The 18,151-nt window shown below is 41.6% G+C and overlaps 1 protein-coding gene across 1 annotated transcript in view; it reads left to right on the forward strand.

Moving 5' to 3' along the window:
• fbn1 (fibrillin 1) overlaps positions 1-18,151 on the forward strand; it is a 124,989-nt gene that overhangs the window by 50,006 nt on the left and 56,832 nt on the right. The window contains exons 15-32 of the mRNA XM_063004693.1: positions 3,004-3,126; positions 6,364-6,486; positions 6,615-6,767; positions 7,365-7,418; positions 7,519-7,644; positions 8,346-8,471; positions 10,858-10,977; positions 11,076-11,213; positions 11,327-11,377; positions 11,456-11,581; positions 11,934-12,161; positions 13,184-13,309; positions 13,435-13,563; positions 13,668-13,793; positions 15,241-15,366; positions 15,533-15,655; positions 15,854-15,979; positions 17,683-17,808. Of these exons, the coding sequence (XP_062860763.1) occupies positions 3,004-3,126; positions 6,364-6,486; positions 6,615-6,767; positions 7,365-7,418; positions 7,519-7,644; positions 8,346-8,471; positions 10,858-10,977; positions 11,076-11,213; positions 11,327-11,377; positions 11,456-11,581; positions 11,934-12,161; positions 13,184-13,309; positions 13,435-13,563; positions 13,668-13,793; positions 15,241-15,366; positions 15,533-15,655; positions 15,854-15,979; positions 17,683-17,808 (2,250 nt within the window). The remainder of the gene's footprint in view (positions 1-3,003; positions 3,127-6,363; positions 6,487-6,614; positions 6,768-7,364; positions 7,419-7,518; positions 7,645-8,345; positions 8,472-10,857; positions 10,978-11,075; positions 11,214-11,326; positions 11,378-11,455; positions 11,582-11,933; positions 12,162-13,183; positions 13,310-13,434; positions 13,564-13,667; positions 13,794-15,240; positions 15,367-15,532; positions 15,656-15,853; positions 15,980-17,682; positions 17,809-18,151) is intronic.

Genomic DNA, 18,151 nt, shown 5'->3' on the forward strand with positions numbered 1-18,151 from the left:
TTCAGAAGATCCAGATTCTTAAGCCTAGACCAGGCAGGCTGCTAAGTACCATAAAAAAACGATAACTTCTCAAGGAACCTCAAACATCCAAGATTACTGCACATGTAGACCAAAGCCAGATCCACCAAAACTTAAACTCAGACCAATACCAGATCCTCATTTTATGAGCTCCCAAATCACGTACAAAGACCAACCAGACCTTAAGGTGTCAGAGACAAGAGCTTCCTAAGAATCGTTTAATACCATCATCACTTTCCAAGCTCCAGACCACCCAAAAAGCCTGACCTTAATGCTGGTAAAAACAAGACCTCCTTCAAGACCAGACCTTCCAGGACAAACACCCCAATAAGACCAAAACCCCAAATGCAGATCAAGACCAGACCTTCCAAGACAAACACCCCAATAAGACCAAAACCTCAAATACAGATCAAAACCAGACTTTTAGGACAAACAACCTCAAATGCGGTTAAAGACTGAAACTTCCAGGACAAACACCCCAATAAGACCAAAGACCCAAATACAGATCAAGACCAGACCTTCCAGGATAAACACCCCATTTTAACCAAAACCCCAAATGTAGATCAAGACCAAAACTTTCAGGACAAACAACCCAGTAAGACCAAATACCCAAATGCGGATAAAGACCAGATCTACCAGGACAAACAACCCAATAAGACCAAAGACCCAAATGTAGATCAAGACCAGACCTTCCAGGACAAACACTCCAATAAGACCAAAACCCCAAGTACAGATTAAGACCAGACCTTCAGGACAAACAACCCAATAAGACCAAAAACCCAAATGCAGATCAAGACCAGACCTTCCAGGACAGACATTCCAATAAGATTGAAGACCCAAATGCAGATCAAGACCAGACCTTCCAAGACAAACACCCCTATAAGACTAAAACCTCAAATACAGATCAAAACCAGACTTTTAGGACAAACAACCTCAAATGTGGTTAAAGACTGAAACTTCCAGGACAAACACCCCAATAAGACCAAAGACCCAAATACAGATCAAGACCTGAACTTACAGGACTAACACATCAATAAAACCAAGGTCCCAAACACTTCCAGGACAAACATTCCAGTAAAACCAAAGACCCAAATGCAGATCAAGACCAGACCTTCCAGGATAAACACCCCAATTTAACCAAAACCCCAAATGCAGATCAAGACCAGTCCTTCCAGGACAGACATCCCAGTAAGACCAAAGACCCAAATACAGATCAAGACCAGATCTACCAGGACAGACACCCCCCAATTGCGGTTAAAGACCAGATCTACCAGGACAAACAACCCAGTAAGACCAAAGACCAGACCTTCCAGGACAGACATCCCAATAAAACCAAACCACAAATGCAGATCAAGACCAGACCCAAAACTCAGACCCAAAACTCAGACCCAGTACAGAGCAGTTGCTGGTTCTTTTCTCAGATGTTGTTTCACAGTAGGGTTGATCTTCATGGTTTCTGTCTCAGTTCTTCTTCATGTTAAGCTCTACAGGATTGGCATCGCAGGCCAGTGGAGTCTCAGAACTAGAGACGTCAGTCATCTGTACTCATTAGAATAATAGGCCACGCCCACAGTATCCAGCATTGTTTTCATGTTGCTCTGATGATTTATCAGAGTTGGTTGTTTGTTCTACATTCCCTGGCGCTGTCGTTGGCGAGGCAGGCCGGTTCTCAGGGTACTGCCTCTTTCCTCCCGCCGGCGCTTATGAGCGTGTCGGTAAATAAGAGGACTCAGGAGAGCGCCGTGGATCCAGTTGTATGGATTCAATTGAGTTTTTATTGAGTCTTTCTCCGGAACGTTGGGGTTCAGGGAACAGTCAGGGAGGGTAAACAACGGCAGATCCGTACGCACAAACAAACACAAGCAACGGGATCAGAGAGCAGGAGCTCTGTACAGCCATGAGCTAGCGCGTGAGAAACCGCAGACTAGCGTTCCTCAGACTCACAAAAACAAATGAACCGACGTCGAGAGTCGAGCGGCTGGTAAACACGGAGCTAACGAGTACACTATACAGACAAAAGTATTGGGACGCTCCCTTTTAATGACTGAATTAAGGTGTTTCAGCCACAGTAGCTGCTAACAGCTGGAATAAATTAATTATTTAGGAAATTATATGCTCCTGACTTTGCACCAACAGTTTAGGGAAGGACCTTTCCTGTTCCGGCATGGAGAAAAGCGTCCTGCACAGAGCCCCACTCAACAGCTCTGGGATGAACCGGAACATCAACTGATCAGTCAATACTGCCATCTTTTGACTGAACGGGCACAAATTCCCATACACAGACACACTCCAACATCTTGTGAGAAGCGTCCAAATACTTTTGACCGTATAGTGTAGTTCTCAACTTGTATAACTACACCAAATACATGCTTGCACACACACAATCACCAATCTGAGTAAACGTATTTAAACTCATACCAAATACATGCTTGTACACACACAATCACCTATCTGAGCAAAAGTATCCACACTCATCACAAATACATTCTTGCACACACACAATTACCTATCTGAGCAAAAGTATTCACACTCACAAATACATTCTTGCACACACACAATCACCTATCTGAGCAAAAGTATTCACACTCACAAATACATACTTGCACACACACAATCACCTATCTGAGCAAAAGTATTCACACTCACAAACACATACTTGCACACACACAATCACCTATCTGAGCAAAAGTATTCACACTCACAAACACATGCTTGTACACACACAATCACCTATCTAAGCAAATGTATTCACACTCATCACAAATACATGCTTGTACACACTTTTGACCATATAGCGCAGTTCTCAACTTTGGGTTGACAGTATCAGCCAGGTGGGGATGAATTTACTGATTATGAGGGGTGTCCACATACTTTTGGCCATCTAGTACTCATGCTATTAAGTGTCACAAAAGCAGAAAATGTTGAGAATTGATTGCATGATGTATGTGTGTATGTGTGTGTGTGTGTGTGTGTGTGTGTGCTCAGATATGGACGAGTGTAAGATCAATAACATCTGTCTGAACGGGATGTGCATCAACGATGACGGCAGCTTCAAGTGCATCTGCAAACCCGGGTTCCAGCTCGACGTCACCGGGCGTTTCTGTTTGGGTAGGAAACAACACGATCTGGTATTCCGATACTGCCTGATGTTTGTTGTTAAGGTTACCCAGCACCTATATCACCCAACAACCTGCCACCTTAAGTAAATAATAATTCCACCTTTAGCAGTGAGGACTGAATGTGAGCATGTCTGAGACCCGGGCAGTGAGCTGGCAGTGGTGTGCCAGTTGGACTGGCATGGTGAAAGATTTGTGTAGTCTAGTGAGGAACTTGGATTTTCCTGTGTGTAATACACACACACACACACACACACACACACTAGCATGGTGTTTGGATTGGAGAGAACCTGTGTGTGCTGGATGATCACTCACACATGTTATTGATACTAATTAACCTCCAGTTAACGAAGCGTCGGAGGTGATCAGAATCGTTATGGTTCTCACACTCAGGTCTCGGGGTTCATCATTACAGGAACCATCACACGTGCGAGTCCGATACACTCCACACGGGTCCTGAGAGTCCTCTAGACTCTGGTTGCTGGTTCCAGTCCCAGCACTGCCAGGTTCCCTCTGTTGGACCCCTGAGTAAAGCCTGTAGTCCTCAGTATCGTGGATTATTTATGGTCACAAGTGTAAAGGGTTTGGAACAAAGCATCCACTCAATGTCATGAACTACATTTCCCAGAGTGCTTTGTGCTGCTTACTTTATCCATCACAATATGGCAGCATGGAGTATAGTCACATAAAAATAAATATATATTAAAAATATACATACATACATATATATATATATATATATATATATATATATATATATACAGTGTATCACAAAAGTGAGTACACCCCTCACATTTCTGCAGATATTTAAGTATATCTTTTCATGGGACAACACTGACAAAATGACACTTTGACACAATGAAAAGTAGTCTGTGTGCAGCTTATATAACAGTGTAAATTTATTCTTCCCTCAAAATAACTCAATATACAGCCATTAATGTCTAAACCACCGGCAACAAAAGTGAGTACACCCCTAAGAGACTACACCCCTAAATGTCCAAATTGAGCACTGCTTGTCATTTTCCCTCCAAAATGTCATGTGATTTGTTAGTGTTACTAGGTCTCAGGTGTGCATAGGGAGCAGGTGTGTTCAATTTAGTAGTACAGCTCTCACACTCTCTCATACTGGTCACTGAAAGTTCCAACATGGCACCTCATGGCAAAGAACTCTCTGAGGATCTTAAAAGACGAATTGTTGCGCTACATGAAGATGGCCAAGGCTACAAGAAGATTGCCAACACCCTGAAACTGAGCTGCAGCACAGTGGCCAAGATCATCCAGCGTTTTAAAAGAGCAGGGTCCACTCAGAACAGACCTCGCGTTGGTCGTCCAAAGAAGCTGAGTGCACGTGCTCAGCGTCACATCCAACTGCTGTCTTTGAAAGATAGGCGCAGGAGTGCTGTCAGCATTGCTGCAGAGATTGAAAAGGTGGGGGGTCAGCCTGTCAGTGCTCAGACCATACGCCGCACACTACATCAAATTGGTCTGCATGGCTGTCACCCCAGAAGGAAGCTTCTTCTGAAGTCTCTACACAAGAAAGCCCGCAAACAGTTTGCTGAAGACATGTCAACAAAGGACATGGATTACTGGAACCATGTCCTATGGTCTGATGAGACCAAGATTAATTTGTTTGGTTCAGATGGTCTCAAGCATGTGTGGCAGCAATCAGGTGAGGAGTACAAAGATAAGTGTGTCATGCCTACAGTCAAGCATGGTGGTGGGAATGCCATGGTCTGGGGCTGCATGAGTGCAGCAGGTGTTGGGGAGTTACATTTCATTGAGGGACACATGAACTCCAATATGTACTGTGAAATACTGAAGCAGAGCATGATCCCCTCCCTCCGGAAACTGGGTCGCAGGGCAGTGTTCCAGCATGATAATGACCCCAAACACACCTCTAAGACGACCACTGCTTTATTGAAGAGGCTGAGGGTAAAGGTGATGGACTGGCCAAGCATGTCTCCAGACCTAAACCCAATAGAACATCTTTGGGGCATCCTCAAGCGGAAGGTGGAGGAGCGCAAAGTCTCGAATATCCGCCAGCTCCGTGATGTCGTCATGGAGGAGTGGAAAAGCATTCCAGTGGCAACCTGTGAAGCTCTGGTAAACTCCATGCCCAGGAGAGTTAAGGCAGTTCTGGGAAATAATGGTGGCCACACAAAATATTGACACTTCAGGAACTTTTACTAAGGGGTGTACTCACTTTTGTTGCCGGTGGTTTAGACATTAATGGCTGTATATTGAGTTATTTTGAGGGAAGAATAAATTTACACTGTTATATAAGCTGCACACAGACTACTTTTCATTGTGTCAAAGTGTCATTTTGTCAGTGTTGTCCTATGAAAAGATATACTTAAATATCTGCAGAAATGTGAGGGGTGTACTCACTTTTGTGATACACTGTATATATATATATATATATAAATATAAATGAGAACACATTTGTATTATATTGTAATAATCATAATAATAATGTACAAAATTATATATATATAAATAAAATACATATAATAATCTATAATATATCTAAATATATAAATAATATACAAATAATCTTAAAAACGTATACCTATAAAAATTAGATATGTAAATATATATGTATATATGTATATGTAAACATTTTAAATAATAAATTTAAAAATATTGATATTTTTAAAAAATCAATAAAGTATTTTATATAAAATATTATACCTGTACATCCAAATAAATGAAAAATATACATAAAAATATACACACGGGGAGAACATGCAAACTCCACACAGAAAGGACCTGGACCGCCCCACCTGGGAATCGAACCCAGGACCTTCTTGCTGTGAGGCGACAGTGCTACCCACTTAGCCACCGTGCCGCCCATATAAAAATATGTAATTATATACATATATATAAACTAAAATACATAAACACAAAATTAGAAATAAAAATGTATTTGTATATAAATGTAGATAGAAATAAATGTTTATATATATATAATTCTATATCATTTTAAAGTACATAAAAATATGTAAGTATATATATATAAATAAAAACATATAAGTATGTATATATGTATTTATAAATAAATATATAAAATCTGTAAATATGTATAAACATTATGTATAAATGTTATATATTCAGGAGAAATAACTAGAACAATAAATAACATCATAAACACCAAATTTAATACTAGAACATTTTTCTGTGTGTGTGTTTGTGTGTGTGTGTGTGTGTGTGTGTGTGTGTGTGTGTGTAGACATGGATGAGTGTGGGACCACAGGAATGTGTATGAACGGACGCTGTGTGAACACCGAGGGCTCGTACAGGTGTGAGTGTATGCCCGGACTGGCCGTGGGTCTGGACGGGCGCACGTGTCTGGGTACGTCTCACTTTTACTCAATCATCTGATCAGATTAATCAATATTTATGATCATTGATCTCACTTATTCTCTCTCTCTCTCTCTCTCTCTCTCTCTCACACACACACACACACACACTGTTCCTCAGACACACACATGCGCAGTACCTGTTACGGTGGGTATAAGCGTGGGCAGTGTGTGCACCCATTATTCGGTGCCCTGACTAAATCTGGGTGCTGCTGTGCAAACCCGGAGTACGCGTTCGGAGAACCATGCCAACCGTGCCCACCTCAGACCTCAGGTAACACACACACACACACACACACACACACACACACAGTCAGTAAACACATACTTGCACACACATAATCACCCATCTGAGCAAAGATTCACAGTCCTACCAAATACATACTTGCTCACACACAATCACCTATCCGAGCGAACGTATTTACACTTCTACCAAATACATGCTTGCACACACACAGTCATCTATCTAAGTTAACATATTTATAGTCGGACCAAATACATACTTGCACACACACAATCACCTATCTGAGCAAACGTATTCACACTTCTACCAAATACATACTTGCACACACACAGTCATCTATCTAAGTTAACATATTTATAGTCGGACCAAATACATACTTGCACACACACAATCACCTATCTGAGCTGTTTTGGTGGGTTTAATTGTGGCTGAGGGGTGTAGAGTTACTCTCCCCTGTTCCCCAGTAGCAGTACATCGACCTAAATCCTGATCAAGTTAGGGGTTGAATGATTCAGTCGAACTCCGCCCTTAATGACATCACAAAGCCTGTCCACTGGAAACGTGGCACCCAAGAGTCTAAAAACTCTGGAATCAAACGATCTGTGTGTGGTGTGTTTTATTTTCTAGCTGAGTTTGCCGCCCTGTGTCCAAGTGGAGTTGGTACCACCACTGATGGCATAGGTAAGAAAATACCCCACACACACCTCCCAGCCCCAAACACCCACACGCACATATAGTTTAACAGTGTAATATTGTGTGTGTGTGTGTGTGTGTGTTGCAGATATTAACGAGTGTGCACTGAATCCCGACATCTGTCCGAACGGCAAGTGTGAGAACATGCTGCGAACCTACAAGTGTAACTGTAATCAAGGGTACGAGGTGGACCTGGCGGGGAAACAGTGCATCGGTGTGTGTTCTCTCTCTCTCAAACACACACACACACACACACACACACACACGAAGTTCTTTACATCTCCTCTGTTGCACAACCCCCACCTTGTGCAGGCCACTTTTATTCACCTGCCAGGGGTGGAGTCTCACAGCAATTTTGCCAAGACCAGCCAGCAGAGGTCGCATTTGCAGCAGCACTGAGGAACCTGTCGACCTTCCTCTCTGAGACACGTTTGCGTCTTCTGGACGCCTGGCCAAGACCTTCAGGTCAAGACCTCAAAACTAAAGTAGTAGTTCATTTTACAGACCATGGTTCCACCCAATTGCCCAGAGGTCCACTTTTACATCCCTGCAGCATGACCGACAGCGCACCATCACCTCATATTCCAACAAGAATCAAGGAATACCAGCCAGTCAGTGGTAACATGGCACTATGCTAAACCAATACCAGCCCTACACCCTCACCGGTGTGGCGCAGAAGTCTAATATGTGAACCACCACTAAGAGTTTGAAACGAATGGTCCTACCAGTCTGACCAGGGGCTCAACAGACACAACTGGTCATGACTGGCAGTGAGACTTACTGTCTGATTGGTTGTCTGATGGTGGAAATCCACTGCCGGCTGGTGGAAAGTAGTGCAGGTTGGTGCTAGAAGGTCAACGTTACTGGACATTGAAGCCTAATGTACACTTGTGTGTGTGTGTGTGTGTGTATCAGATGTGGACGAGTGTTTGAGGAACAGGTTCCTGTGTGAGAACGGTTTTTGCAGGAACACTCCGGGCAGCTTCACCTGCCAGTGTTTGGATGGTTTCATCTTCCAGCCTGAGACGGAAGTGTGTGAGGGTGAGTTGAACCCACCACCACCACCCCCCCTCAAACAAACACTTAGAACCCACAACCGAAAGCTCAGAACCCCCCAAATGAACACCAAAACTCCCACTTAAAAACTTGAAACCCCCAAACACTCGGAACTCACAACCCAACATTTAGAACTCACAATCTAAGAACCCCAACTGAGAATGTAGAACCCCAAAGGAGCACTTAGAACCCACAACCCAACACTCAGAACCCACAACCCTCAGCCCTACACTTAAACCCAAAATCCAACACAACCCAACTGAGCACTGAAAAACTTGGGGTTGGCGCCCCAAATGAAAATGTGAAACCCCCAAACGAAGACTTAGAACCCAAAACCTAACACTTAGAACACAGAGATGTTCACAAGTCACAAAATACGAGTCCAAGTCAAGATAATCCACACAAAACATATATTATAAATGTAGAGTAGAAATAAAGAAATAATCTGTAAGTTCAGATAAAAACAACAACAGATTAGCGAGTGTATTTAGCTGTTTTACTTCGTGCCTTTACTTTCCTCCTCATTGTGTAAATGAATGTAATTTCTGTAACAAGAAGGTTCCAGTTAAAAGCTTCAACTGATACGTTTTGTTTTTATTACAGAACAAAAGCGCTCGATAAATCACAGCACAGCGGCCAAAATCCCAAACACAGCAAAAACGATCATGACCGCTGCTTACCTGAGCTTCTGTTCTTCCAGATGCTATTACATTTATAAGCGTGCGTCCCATTAGGAACAGAATCCGTTATTTTGTAAATGTGCTTATAATTAAAAACCTCCAAACTTTTCCCGGTGGTGAAGTAAAACAGGAAGTGGTTAGAAAGCCGATCGAGCGTTTCATTACCACGTCATCTGTGTGACGCAAACTGAATAAATGCAGATAACAGCATTTGTTACTAACAATTACAATCAGAAGCTCTGATTGGTTCAGAAAGCGTCTTTCAACCATTAGCACCGATTCTGTAGGAGCGTTCCATTCACCCCGGTCGTTCCTGTGAAGTGCACTACGTAGGGTATTCCACCATTTTAAGTGAGATTCCGATCCAAAGGTAACGAGAATGTTCAAATGAAGTGAACTTCAGACTGTGTAGGGAGTAGGGAGCGACGCTTCATCACTACACCGGAAGCTGCTGGAACATTTACACATTGTGTGTGTTCAAAAACCTAGTGAGCTGCCTTGCTGTCTTACTGCCTACACAGGCAGCTGCCTCAGTAGAGAGGATTCTAATAAGTCAGTGACTTATAAGTCAGGTTGTTCGAACGCACTACTTAGACAGCGATTCCATCGGGTTTCGCATTTTGCGTTTAGCATCTTGCCATTAAAACCAATAAACTGAGGTAGCACAGCACGCTAACGTTAATATAACATTTCCCTTCAGGTACCGATAACGGTTAAATTTCCTGACAAGCTCGAACTTGCAAATAAAAACACTCTGTACAGGTTTATACAAGTTAAAAATCAGTAATATTTTATTTACGTTTGAAAATAACTCCATTCGTTTCTCCGCCCCGTCAGCCATGTTTATTTTTCTCTGAGAGAAGAGCATCCGACCTGCAATGAATGCTGGGATTGCCTTGATCACTAAGGCAGCATCGGATGCTCACTCGTTCTTGAGCCAAAATAACATTTAAATATTAAGATGCCTCAGTAGTGAGGATTTTAAGGCATCTAGGATTTGGAACAGCCTCCTTCTCGGGAGCGCAGCACAGGATGACGTAAAATGCGTCTATGTAGAGAGAGAGCTAGCTTTTCCAACACACCCGGAGCGTTATTATTATTATTATTATTATTATTATTATTATTATTATTATTAGAGCAGAAAATGACATGATCAGAATGATGTTGGATCATGTATATATATATATATATATATATATATATATATACAGTATATTTAATTGTCAAACGTTACTAATGTTAACACATGCTGACGCTAGCGACTCTTGTTGTTTACGAGTCATTTGTTTGCGAGTCATGAGTCGAGTCCGAGTCGTTTGAAACGAGTCCGAGTCGAGTCTAAAGTCGCTGTGTGTCGCTGTGTGTGCGAAAATGTAGAACCCCTAAACAAACACGTTGAACCCAAAACCTAACACTTAGAACACTTAGAACCTCCAGCGGAAGACTGAAAAACACACAAGCTAACTGACAGAACCCACAACTGACAGAACTCCCAACCTGACACTCATGACCCCTAGCTGAAAACTTACCTCCCAACCACAAAACTTAGAACCCATACAGAACACACCTCACCCTTACGGAACCTTCTCATCAAAAATCCATATCTGTAGAACCTTTACTGAGTTTTTAAACACTGTGTGTGTGTGTGTGTGTGTGTGTGTGTGTGTGTGTGTGTGTGTGTGTGTGTGTAGATATTAACGAGTGCCTGTCGAACCCCTGTGTGAATGGAAACTGTAGAAACAACGTGGGCAGCTTCACCTGCGAGTGTTCCACCGGGAGCACACTGGACGTGACCAAGACTCAGTGTATCGGTACGTACACACACACACACACACACACACACACAGAAACTTAGAAGCAGTAGTTTGAACGTTGTGTGTCCTGTGTGTGTGTGTGTGTGTGTGTGTAGAGACGAGTAAGAGTACGTGTTGGTTGAAGGTGGTGAACAATATGTGTGAGGTCAACATTAATGGAGCGACGCTGAGGTCGGAGTGCTGCGCTACACTCGGTGTAGCGTGGGGGTCACCGTGTACACAGTGTGAACCAGGTACACACACACACACACACACACACACACACAGGGTACTAAACAGGGTCCTACATGTACACCAAGTTATGTTACCTCAGTGGAATTTAACAGCGAGGTGTTCCTGTCCCCAGATTTACACTGTCCAAGAGGACACAGCCGAGGAAAAGGAACAGTGTGTCAAGGTAACACACACACACTCACACGCACACACTCGTGTTGTGTGCTTCTGTGTATTAACCTGTCCTGTTTTCTGCTCCCAGATGTGGACGAGTGTGTGGTGTTTCCCGGTGTGTGTATCAACGGGAAGTGTGTGAACACGGCCGGATCGTTCTACTGTCAGTGTCCTACTGGAATGACCATCGACTCATCTGGGAGAACCTGCATCGGTCAGTGTGTGTGTGTGTGTGTGTGTGTGTGTGTGTGTGTGTGTGTGTGAAACTAAGCAAACATAGAAGCTATATGTAAGTTTGTGTTTGTGTTTGTGTGTGTGTGTGTGTGTGTGTGAAACTAAGCAAACGTAGAAGCTATATGTGTGTGTGTGTGTGTGTGTGTGTGTGTGTGTGTGTGTGTGTGTGTGTGTGTGTGTGTGTGTGAAACTAAGCAAACGTAGAAGCTATATGTAAGTGTGTGTGTGTGTGTGTGTGTGTGTGTGTGTGTGTGTGTGTGTGTGAAACTAAGCAATTGTAAAAGCTGTATGTATGTGTGTGTGTGTGTGTGTGTGTGTGTGTGTGTGTGTAGATCTGCGTACCGAGCAGTGTTTCCTATCTCATGTGGACGAGCGATGTGGAGCGCCCATCCCCGGGCGCCACCGTGTGGAGGCCTGTTGCTGTTCAGTGGGCGTGGCCTGGGGTCCAGAGTGTGACGAGTGTCCTGAAAAAAACACAGAAGAATTTACCCGGCTGTGCCCTCGAGGTCCGGGGTTCTCTCACCGCGGCGACTTCATCAACGGAAAGCCCTTCCTTAAAGGTGGAGTACTGTTTAGTACCTCTAATTCTACTTCCTCAGAATTAGTCCTCAAGCAGAAGGTTAGAGTCCTCAACCAGAGGTTAGAGTCCTCAGCCAGAGGGTTAGAGTCCTCAATCAGAAGGTTAGAGTCCTCAATCAGAAGGTTAGAGTCCTAAACCAGAGGGTTAGAGTCCTCAATCAGAAGGTTAGAGTCCTCAACCAGAGGGTTAGAGTCCTCAATCAGAGGGTTAGAGTCCTCAATCAGAGGGTTAGAGTCCTCAATCAGAGGTTTAGAGTCCTCAATCAGAGGGTTAGAGTCCTCAATCAGAGGGTTAGAGTCCTCAATCAGAAGGTTAGAGTCCTCAATCAGAGGGTTAGAGTCCTCAATCAGAAGGTTAGAGTCCTCAATCAGAAGGTTAGAGTCCTCAATCAGAGGGTTAGAGTCCTCAATCAGAAGGTTAGAGTCCTCAATCAGAAGGTTAGAGTCCTCAATCAGAGGGTTAGAGTCCTCAATCAGAAGGTTAGAGTCCTCAATCAGAAGGTTAGAGTCCTCAATCAGAAGGTTAGAGTCCTCAATCAGAAGGTTAGAGTCCTCAATCAGAAGGTTAGTGTCCTCAATCAGAGGGTTAGAGTTCTCAATCAGAAGGTTAGAGTCCTCAAGCAGATGGTTAGTCCTCAAACAGAAGGTTAGAGTCCTCAATCAGAGGGTTAGAGTCCTCAATCAGAAGGTTAGAGTCCTCAATCAGAGGGTTAGAGTCCTCAATCAGAAGGTTAGAGTCCTCAATCAGAGGGTTAGAGTCCTCAAACAGAATGTTAGAGTCCTCAATCAGAGGGTTAGAGTCCTCAATCAGAGGGTTAGAGTCCTCAATCAGAAGGTTAGAGTCCTCAATCAGAGGGTTAGAGTCCTCAATCAGAGGGTTAGAGTTTACGATACATGAAGGGCGTGTCTCAAAGTTTGAAGACCAGTGATTGATGTTCATCATCCCTGCATCCTCCCAACAGTCAGTGACCCCTCTGTGATGAGCTTAATCTTCTCTTCTCAGATATAAACGAGTGTAAGATGATCCACAACCTCTGTACCAACGGGAAGTGCAGGAACACCATCGGCAGTTTCCGCTGCAAGTGTAACAGTGGCTTCGACCTGGACTCCACCGAGAGGAACTGTACAGGTGAGCTCACCTCTACACACAGGTGAGACGTGGAGGTGGGTGTAGATGTCAGTCCTTCACCTGAAGTGTGTGTGTGTGTGTGTGTGTGTGTGTGTGTGTGTGTGTGTGTGTGTGTGTGTGTACAGACATCGATGAGTGTGCCATCTCCCCGGATCTGTGTGGTCACGGCACGTGTGTGAACACGGCGGGTGATTTCGAGTGTGAGTGTTTCCCCGGGTACGAGAGTGGAGTCATGATGATGAAGAACTGCATGGGTGAGAGAGAGCACGACACAACGTTTCACTGACCAATCAGGTTACAGGTGATAATATAACCTGAGTTTTATAACGTGTGTGTGTGTGTGTGTGTGTGTGTGCAGATATTGATGAGTGTGAGGTAAACCCTCTGCTCTGTCGAGGTGGTGATTGTATCAACAGTGAGGGAAGCTTCCAGTGTGTTTGTCCAATCGGTCATCAGGTCTCTTCTGACGGAACCGCCTGCCTCGGTCAGTGTGTTATAATAATAATAATAATCATAATCATAATCATAATAATAATAATAATCATAATAATAAATATAATAATAATAATAATAATTAATCATTAATAATAACAATAATAATAATAAATATAATAATAAATATAATAATATAATAATAATAATAAATATAATAATAAATATAATAATATAATAATATAATAATAATAATAATTAAATAATAATAATAATAATAAATATAATAATAATGATAACAACAATAATAATAACAATAATAAATATAATAATAATAAATATAATAATAATAAATAATATTAATAATAATAAATATAATAATAATAATAATAATAAATATAATAATAATTAATAATGACAATAATAATAATAACAATAATAATAAATATAATAATAATAATAATACCAATAATTAATATTAATAATAATAAATATAATAATATTAATAATACTAATACTACTACTAATATTAATAATAATAATAATAACAATAATAACAATAATAATAATAATAATATTAGTAAAATAATAATAATAATATTAATAATAATTAAAAATTATAATATTAATTATAGTAATAATAATAATTAATAATAATAATGATATCATTATCATTATATTATTATTTATATTACTCTTTTTATTTTATCATTAAAACTATTATACTTTTAGATTAACAACAATAGTAATAGTAATAACAATAAAATAATAATGAAAATTACCACTATTAAATGATTATTTATACGTTTTTATGTTACATAAAATATGTTTTCATTATAAAATTAATAATAATAATAAAACAATAATACTGATAATAGTATAAATTATTTTTAAATAATAATAATAATAGTAGGATGATTCATAATTCAAATAATTTTTATAATTATATTATTTTTCACATTATTACTATTGTTGTTTTTATTATTTTATTATTATTTATACTACTCCTACTATTATTATTAATAATAGTAATAATAAATATTAACATCATTATTAATAATACTTTTTTATTATTGTTTATTATTAAATTTTATTATTGTTGTTTTTGTACAATATTATTATATTCTTATTATTTATTATTATTAAATATAATTATCATTTTTTTTATTGTATAACTAATGTTTATTTTTATGGTTTTACATTATTATTAAATACTACTTTATTTATTATTATTAGTAGTAATAATATTAATGGTGTCCGTGTTTAACATTTTTTCTTAGTTGTAATTTTTTCATCATTATTCTGTGGGTTTTTGTTTGTATTTCACTGTTTTTATCATTCTTTTGTATTTTAATTTTTTTCACTCTTGCTGTTGAATGTTGTTAGACGTGTCAGATACTTCTGATCTTTGTTCCTGTATTTTGTCTCCATGGTTAAGCTTGCTGTCTGGTCCGGTTGTAATAGTGTGTATGTGCGTGTGTGTGTGTGTGTGTGTGTAGACATTAATGAGTGTGAGTTGAGTGATAAGCTCTGTAGGAACGGACAGTGTGTGAACATGATTGGACGATATCAGTGTTCCTGTAACACCGGCTACAAATCTACTGAGGACCTAATTTCCTGCGTTGGTGAGACACACACACACACACACACACACACACACACACACACACACACACACACGCACACTAACACACACGCACACTAACACAAACACACTCACACACTCTCTCTCTGGTGGACTTTTTACATTAAATAAATGTCTCTCTCTCTCTCGCTCTCTCTCTGTGGTAGATATTGATGAATGTACCATCCTGAACGGAGGCTGTGAAACCACCTGTACCAACTCAGAGGGCAGTTACGAGTGTAGCTGTCGCCGTGGATACGCACTGATGCCTGACCAACGCAGCTGTACCGGTCAGAGAGCACACACACACACACACACACACACACACACACAAACACACACACACACACACACACACACACACACACACTAAACGAAGAGTTCAAGCAATCAAGTCCATCTCGGTGTGGGCTCATATTCATGTGTGTGTGTGTGTGTGTGTGTGTGTGTGTGTGTGTGTGTGTGTGTGTGTGTGTGTGTGTGTGCAGACATCGATGAGTGTGAGGAGAGTCCGGATATCTGCGACGGCGGTCAGTGCACAAACATTCCTGGCGAGTACCAGTGTCTCTGCTACGATGGGTTCATGTCCTCCGAAGATATGAAGACCTGCCTGGGTAACACACACACACACAAACACACACAAACACACACACATTCACACACACATATTCACACACATACTAACACACACACACATACTAACACACACACACATACTAACACACACTAACACACACTCACATGCACACACACACACACACACACACACTCACTCACTCACACACATGCACTCACACACACACACATTCACACACACATATTCACACACATACTAACACACACACACACATACTAACACACACTAACACACACTCACATGCACACACACACACACACACACTCACTCACTCACACACACACACACAAACACACACATACACTCACACACACACAAACACACACACATATTCACACAAACATATTCACACACATACTAACACACACACACACATACTAACACACACTAACACACACTCACATGCACACACACACACACACACACACTCACTCACTCACACACACACACACAAACACACACATACACTCACACACACACAAACACACACACATATTCACACAAACATATTCACACACATACTAACACACACACATACTAACACACACTAACACACTCACATGCACACACACACACACACACACACACACACACACAAACACTCACACACACACAAACACACACACATATTCACACACACATATTCACACACATACTAACACACACACACATACTAACACACACTAACACACTCACATGCACACACACACACACACACACACACACACAAACACACACACATATTCACACAAACATATTCACACACATACTAACACACACACATACTAACACACACTAACACACTCACATGCACACACACACACACACACACACACACACAAACACACACATACACTCACACACACACAAACACACACACATATTCACACACACATATTCACACACATACTAACACACACACACATACTAACACACACTAACACACACACATATTCACACACATACTAACACACACACACATACTAACACACACTAACACACACTCACATGCACACACACACACACACTCACTCACTCACTCACACACACACACACACACACACAAACACACACACATATTCACACACACTAACACACTCACATGCACACACACACACACACAAACACACACATACACTCACACACACACACAAACACACACACATATTCACACACACATATTCACACACATACTAACACACACACACACATACTAACACACACTCACATGCACACACACACTCACTCACTCACACACACACACACTCACAAACACACATACTAACACACACACATACTAAAACACACACACACACACACACACACATCACTGTTCAGTATAAGCACAAGAACAAATAGCAACGACAGTGAGTGGCAGGTAGGGGGAGCCAAAATTCAGCCCTGGCAGCCACAAATATGAGATCAAAGACGGTGTGATTCCAGGATCAAAGCCCTGTCTGAGCGACAGGTTGGTATGACAACGCCAGCTACTCAGTCCACACATCACAACCTCAAAAACTCTCCCAAAAACATCAGCCTGGGAGAAAGAGGTCGTGCTAATGAGCAACCGGGTCTGCCCGCACCTCCCTCAGCGGGCGTGGCAGGTCCGGATGTCACAGCAAGGCCAACACATGTGTTCTAATGTGTGTGTGTGTGTGTGTGTGTGTGTGTGTGTTTTAGACGTGGACGAGTGTGACCTGAACCCGAACATCTGTCTGAGCGGGAAGTGTGAGAACACCAAAGGATCGTTCATCTGTCACTGCGAGCTCGGCTACTCTGTCAGGAAAGGAACCACCGGCTGTACAGGTACGTGTACAAATCGAGGGCTAGGGGCCTTAATCAGGGGCCCAACGCTGGTGACCTGGGGGAGGGGGGCTTGAACCAGCAACGTTCAGATCTGCTCAGTCTCTTAACTGCTGGTATCACTTGAATGGACAGAATCACCATTCTCACCATCGATCTACACTCAGTTACCCAGAATGCCTGAGATGTGTCTGGTTCTCACCTGGACTCCACCGGTCATGATGGAAGCTAGAAGATTGGGAACTAGAGCTTCAGTTCCTCAAGGATGTTTTGGTGAAGTGAGGTCAAGAATATCATTGGGTGTGGCTGCGATTACAAGTCAGGTCTGTTGGCGCCATCACCAGGC

Source organism: Trichomycterus rosablanca, chromosome 11 (assembly GCF_030014385.1).
Source record: "Trichomycterus rosablanca isolate fTriRos1 chromosome 11, fTriRos1.hap1, whole genome shotgun sequence".
NCBI lineage: Eukaryota > Metazoa > Chordata > Actinopteri > Siluriformes > Trichomycteridae > Trichomycterus > Trichomycterus rosablanca.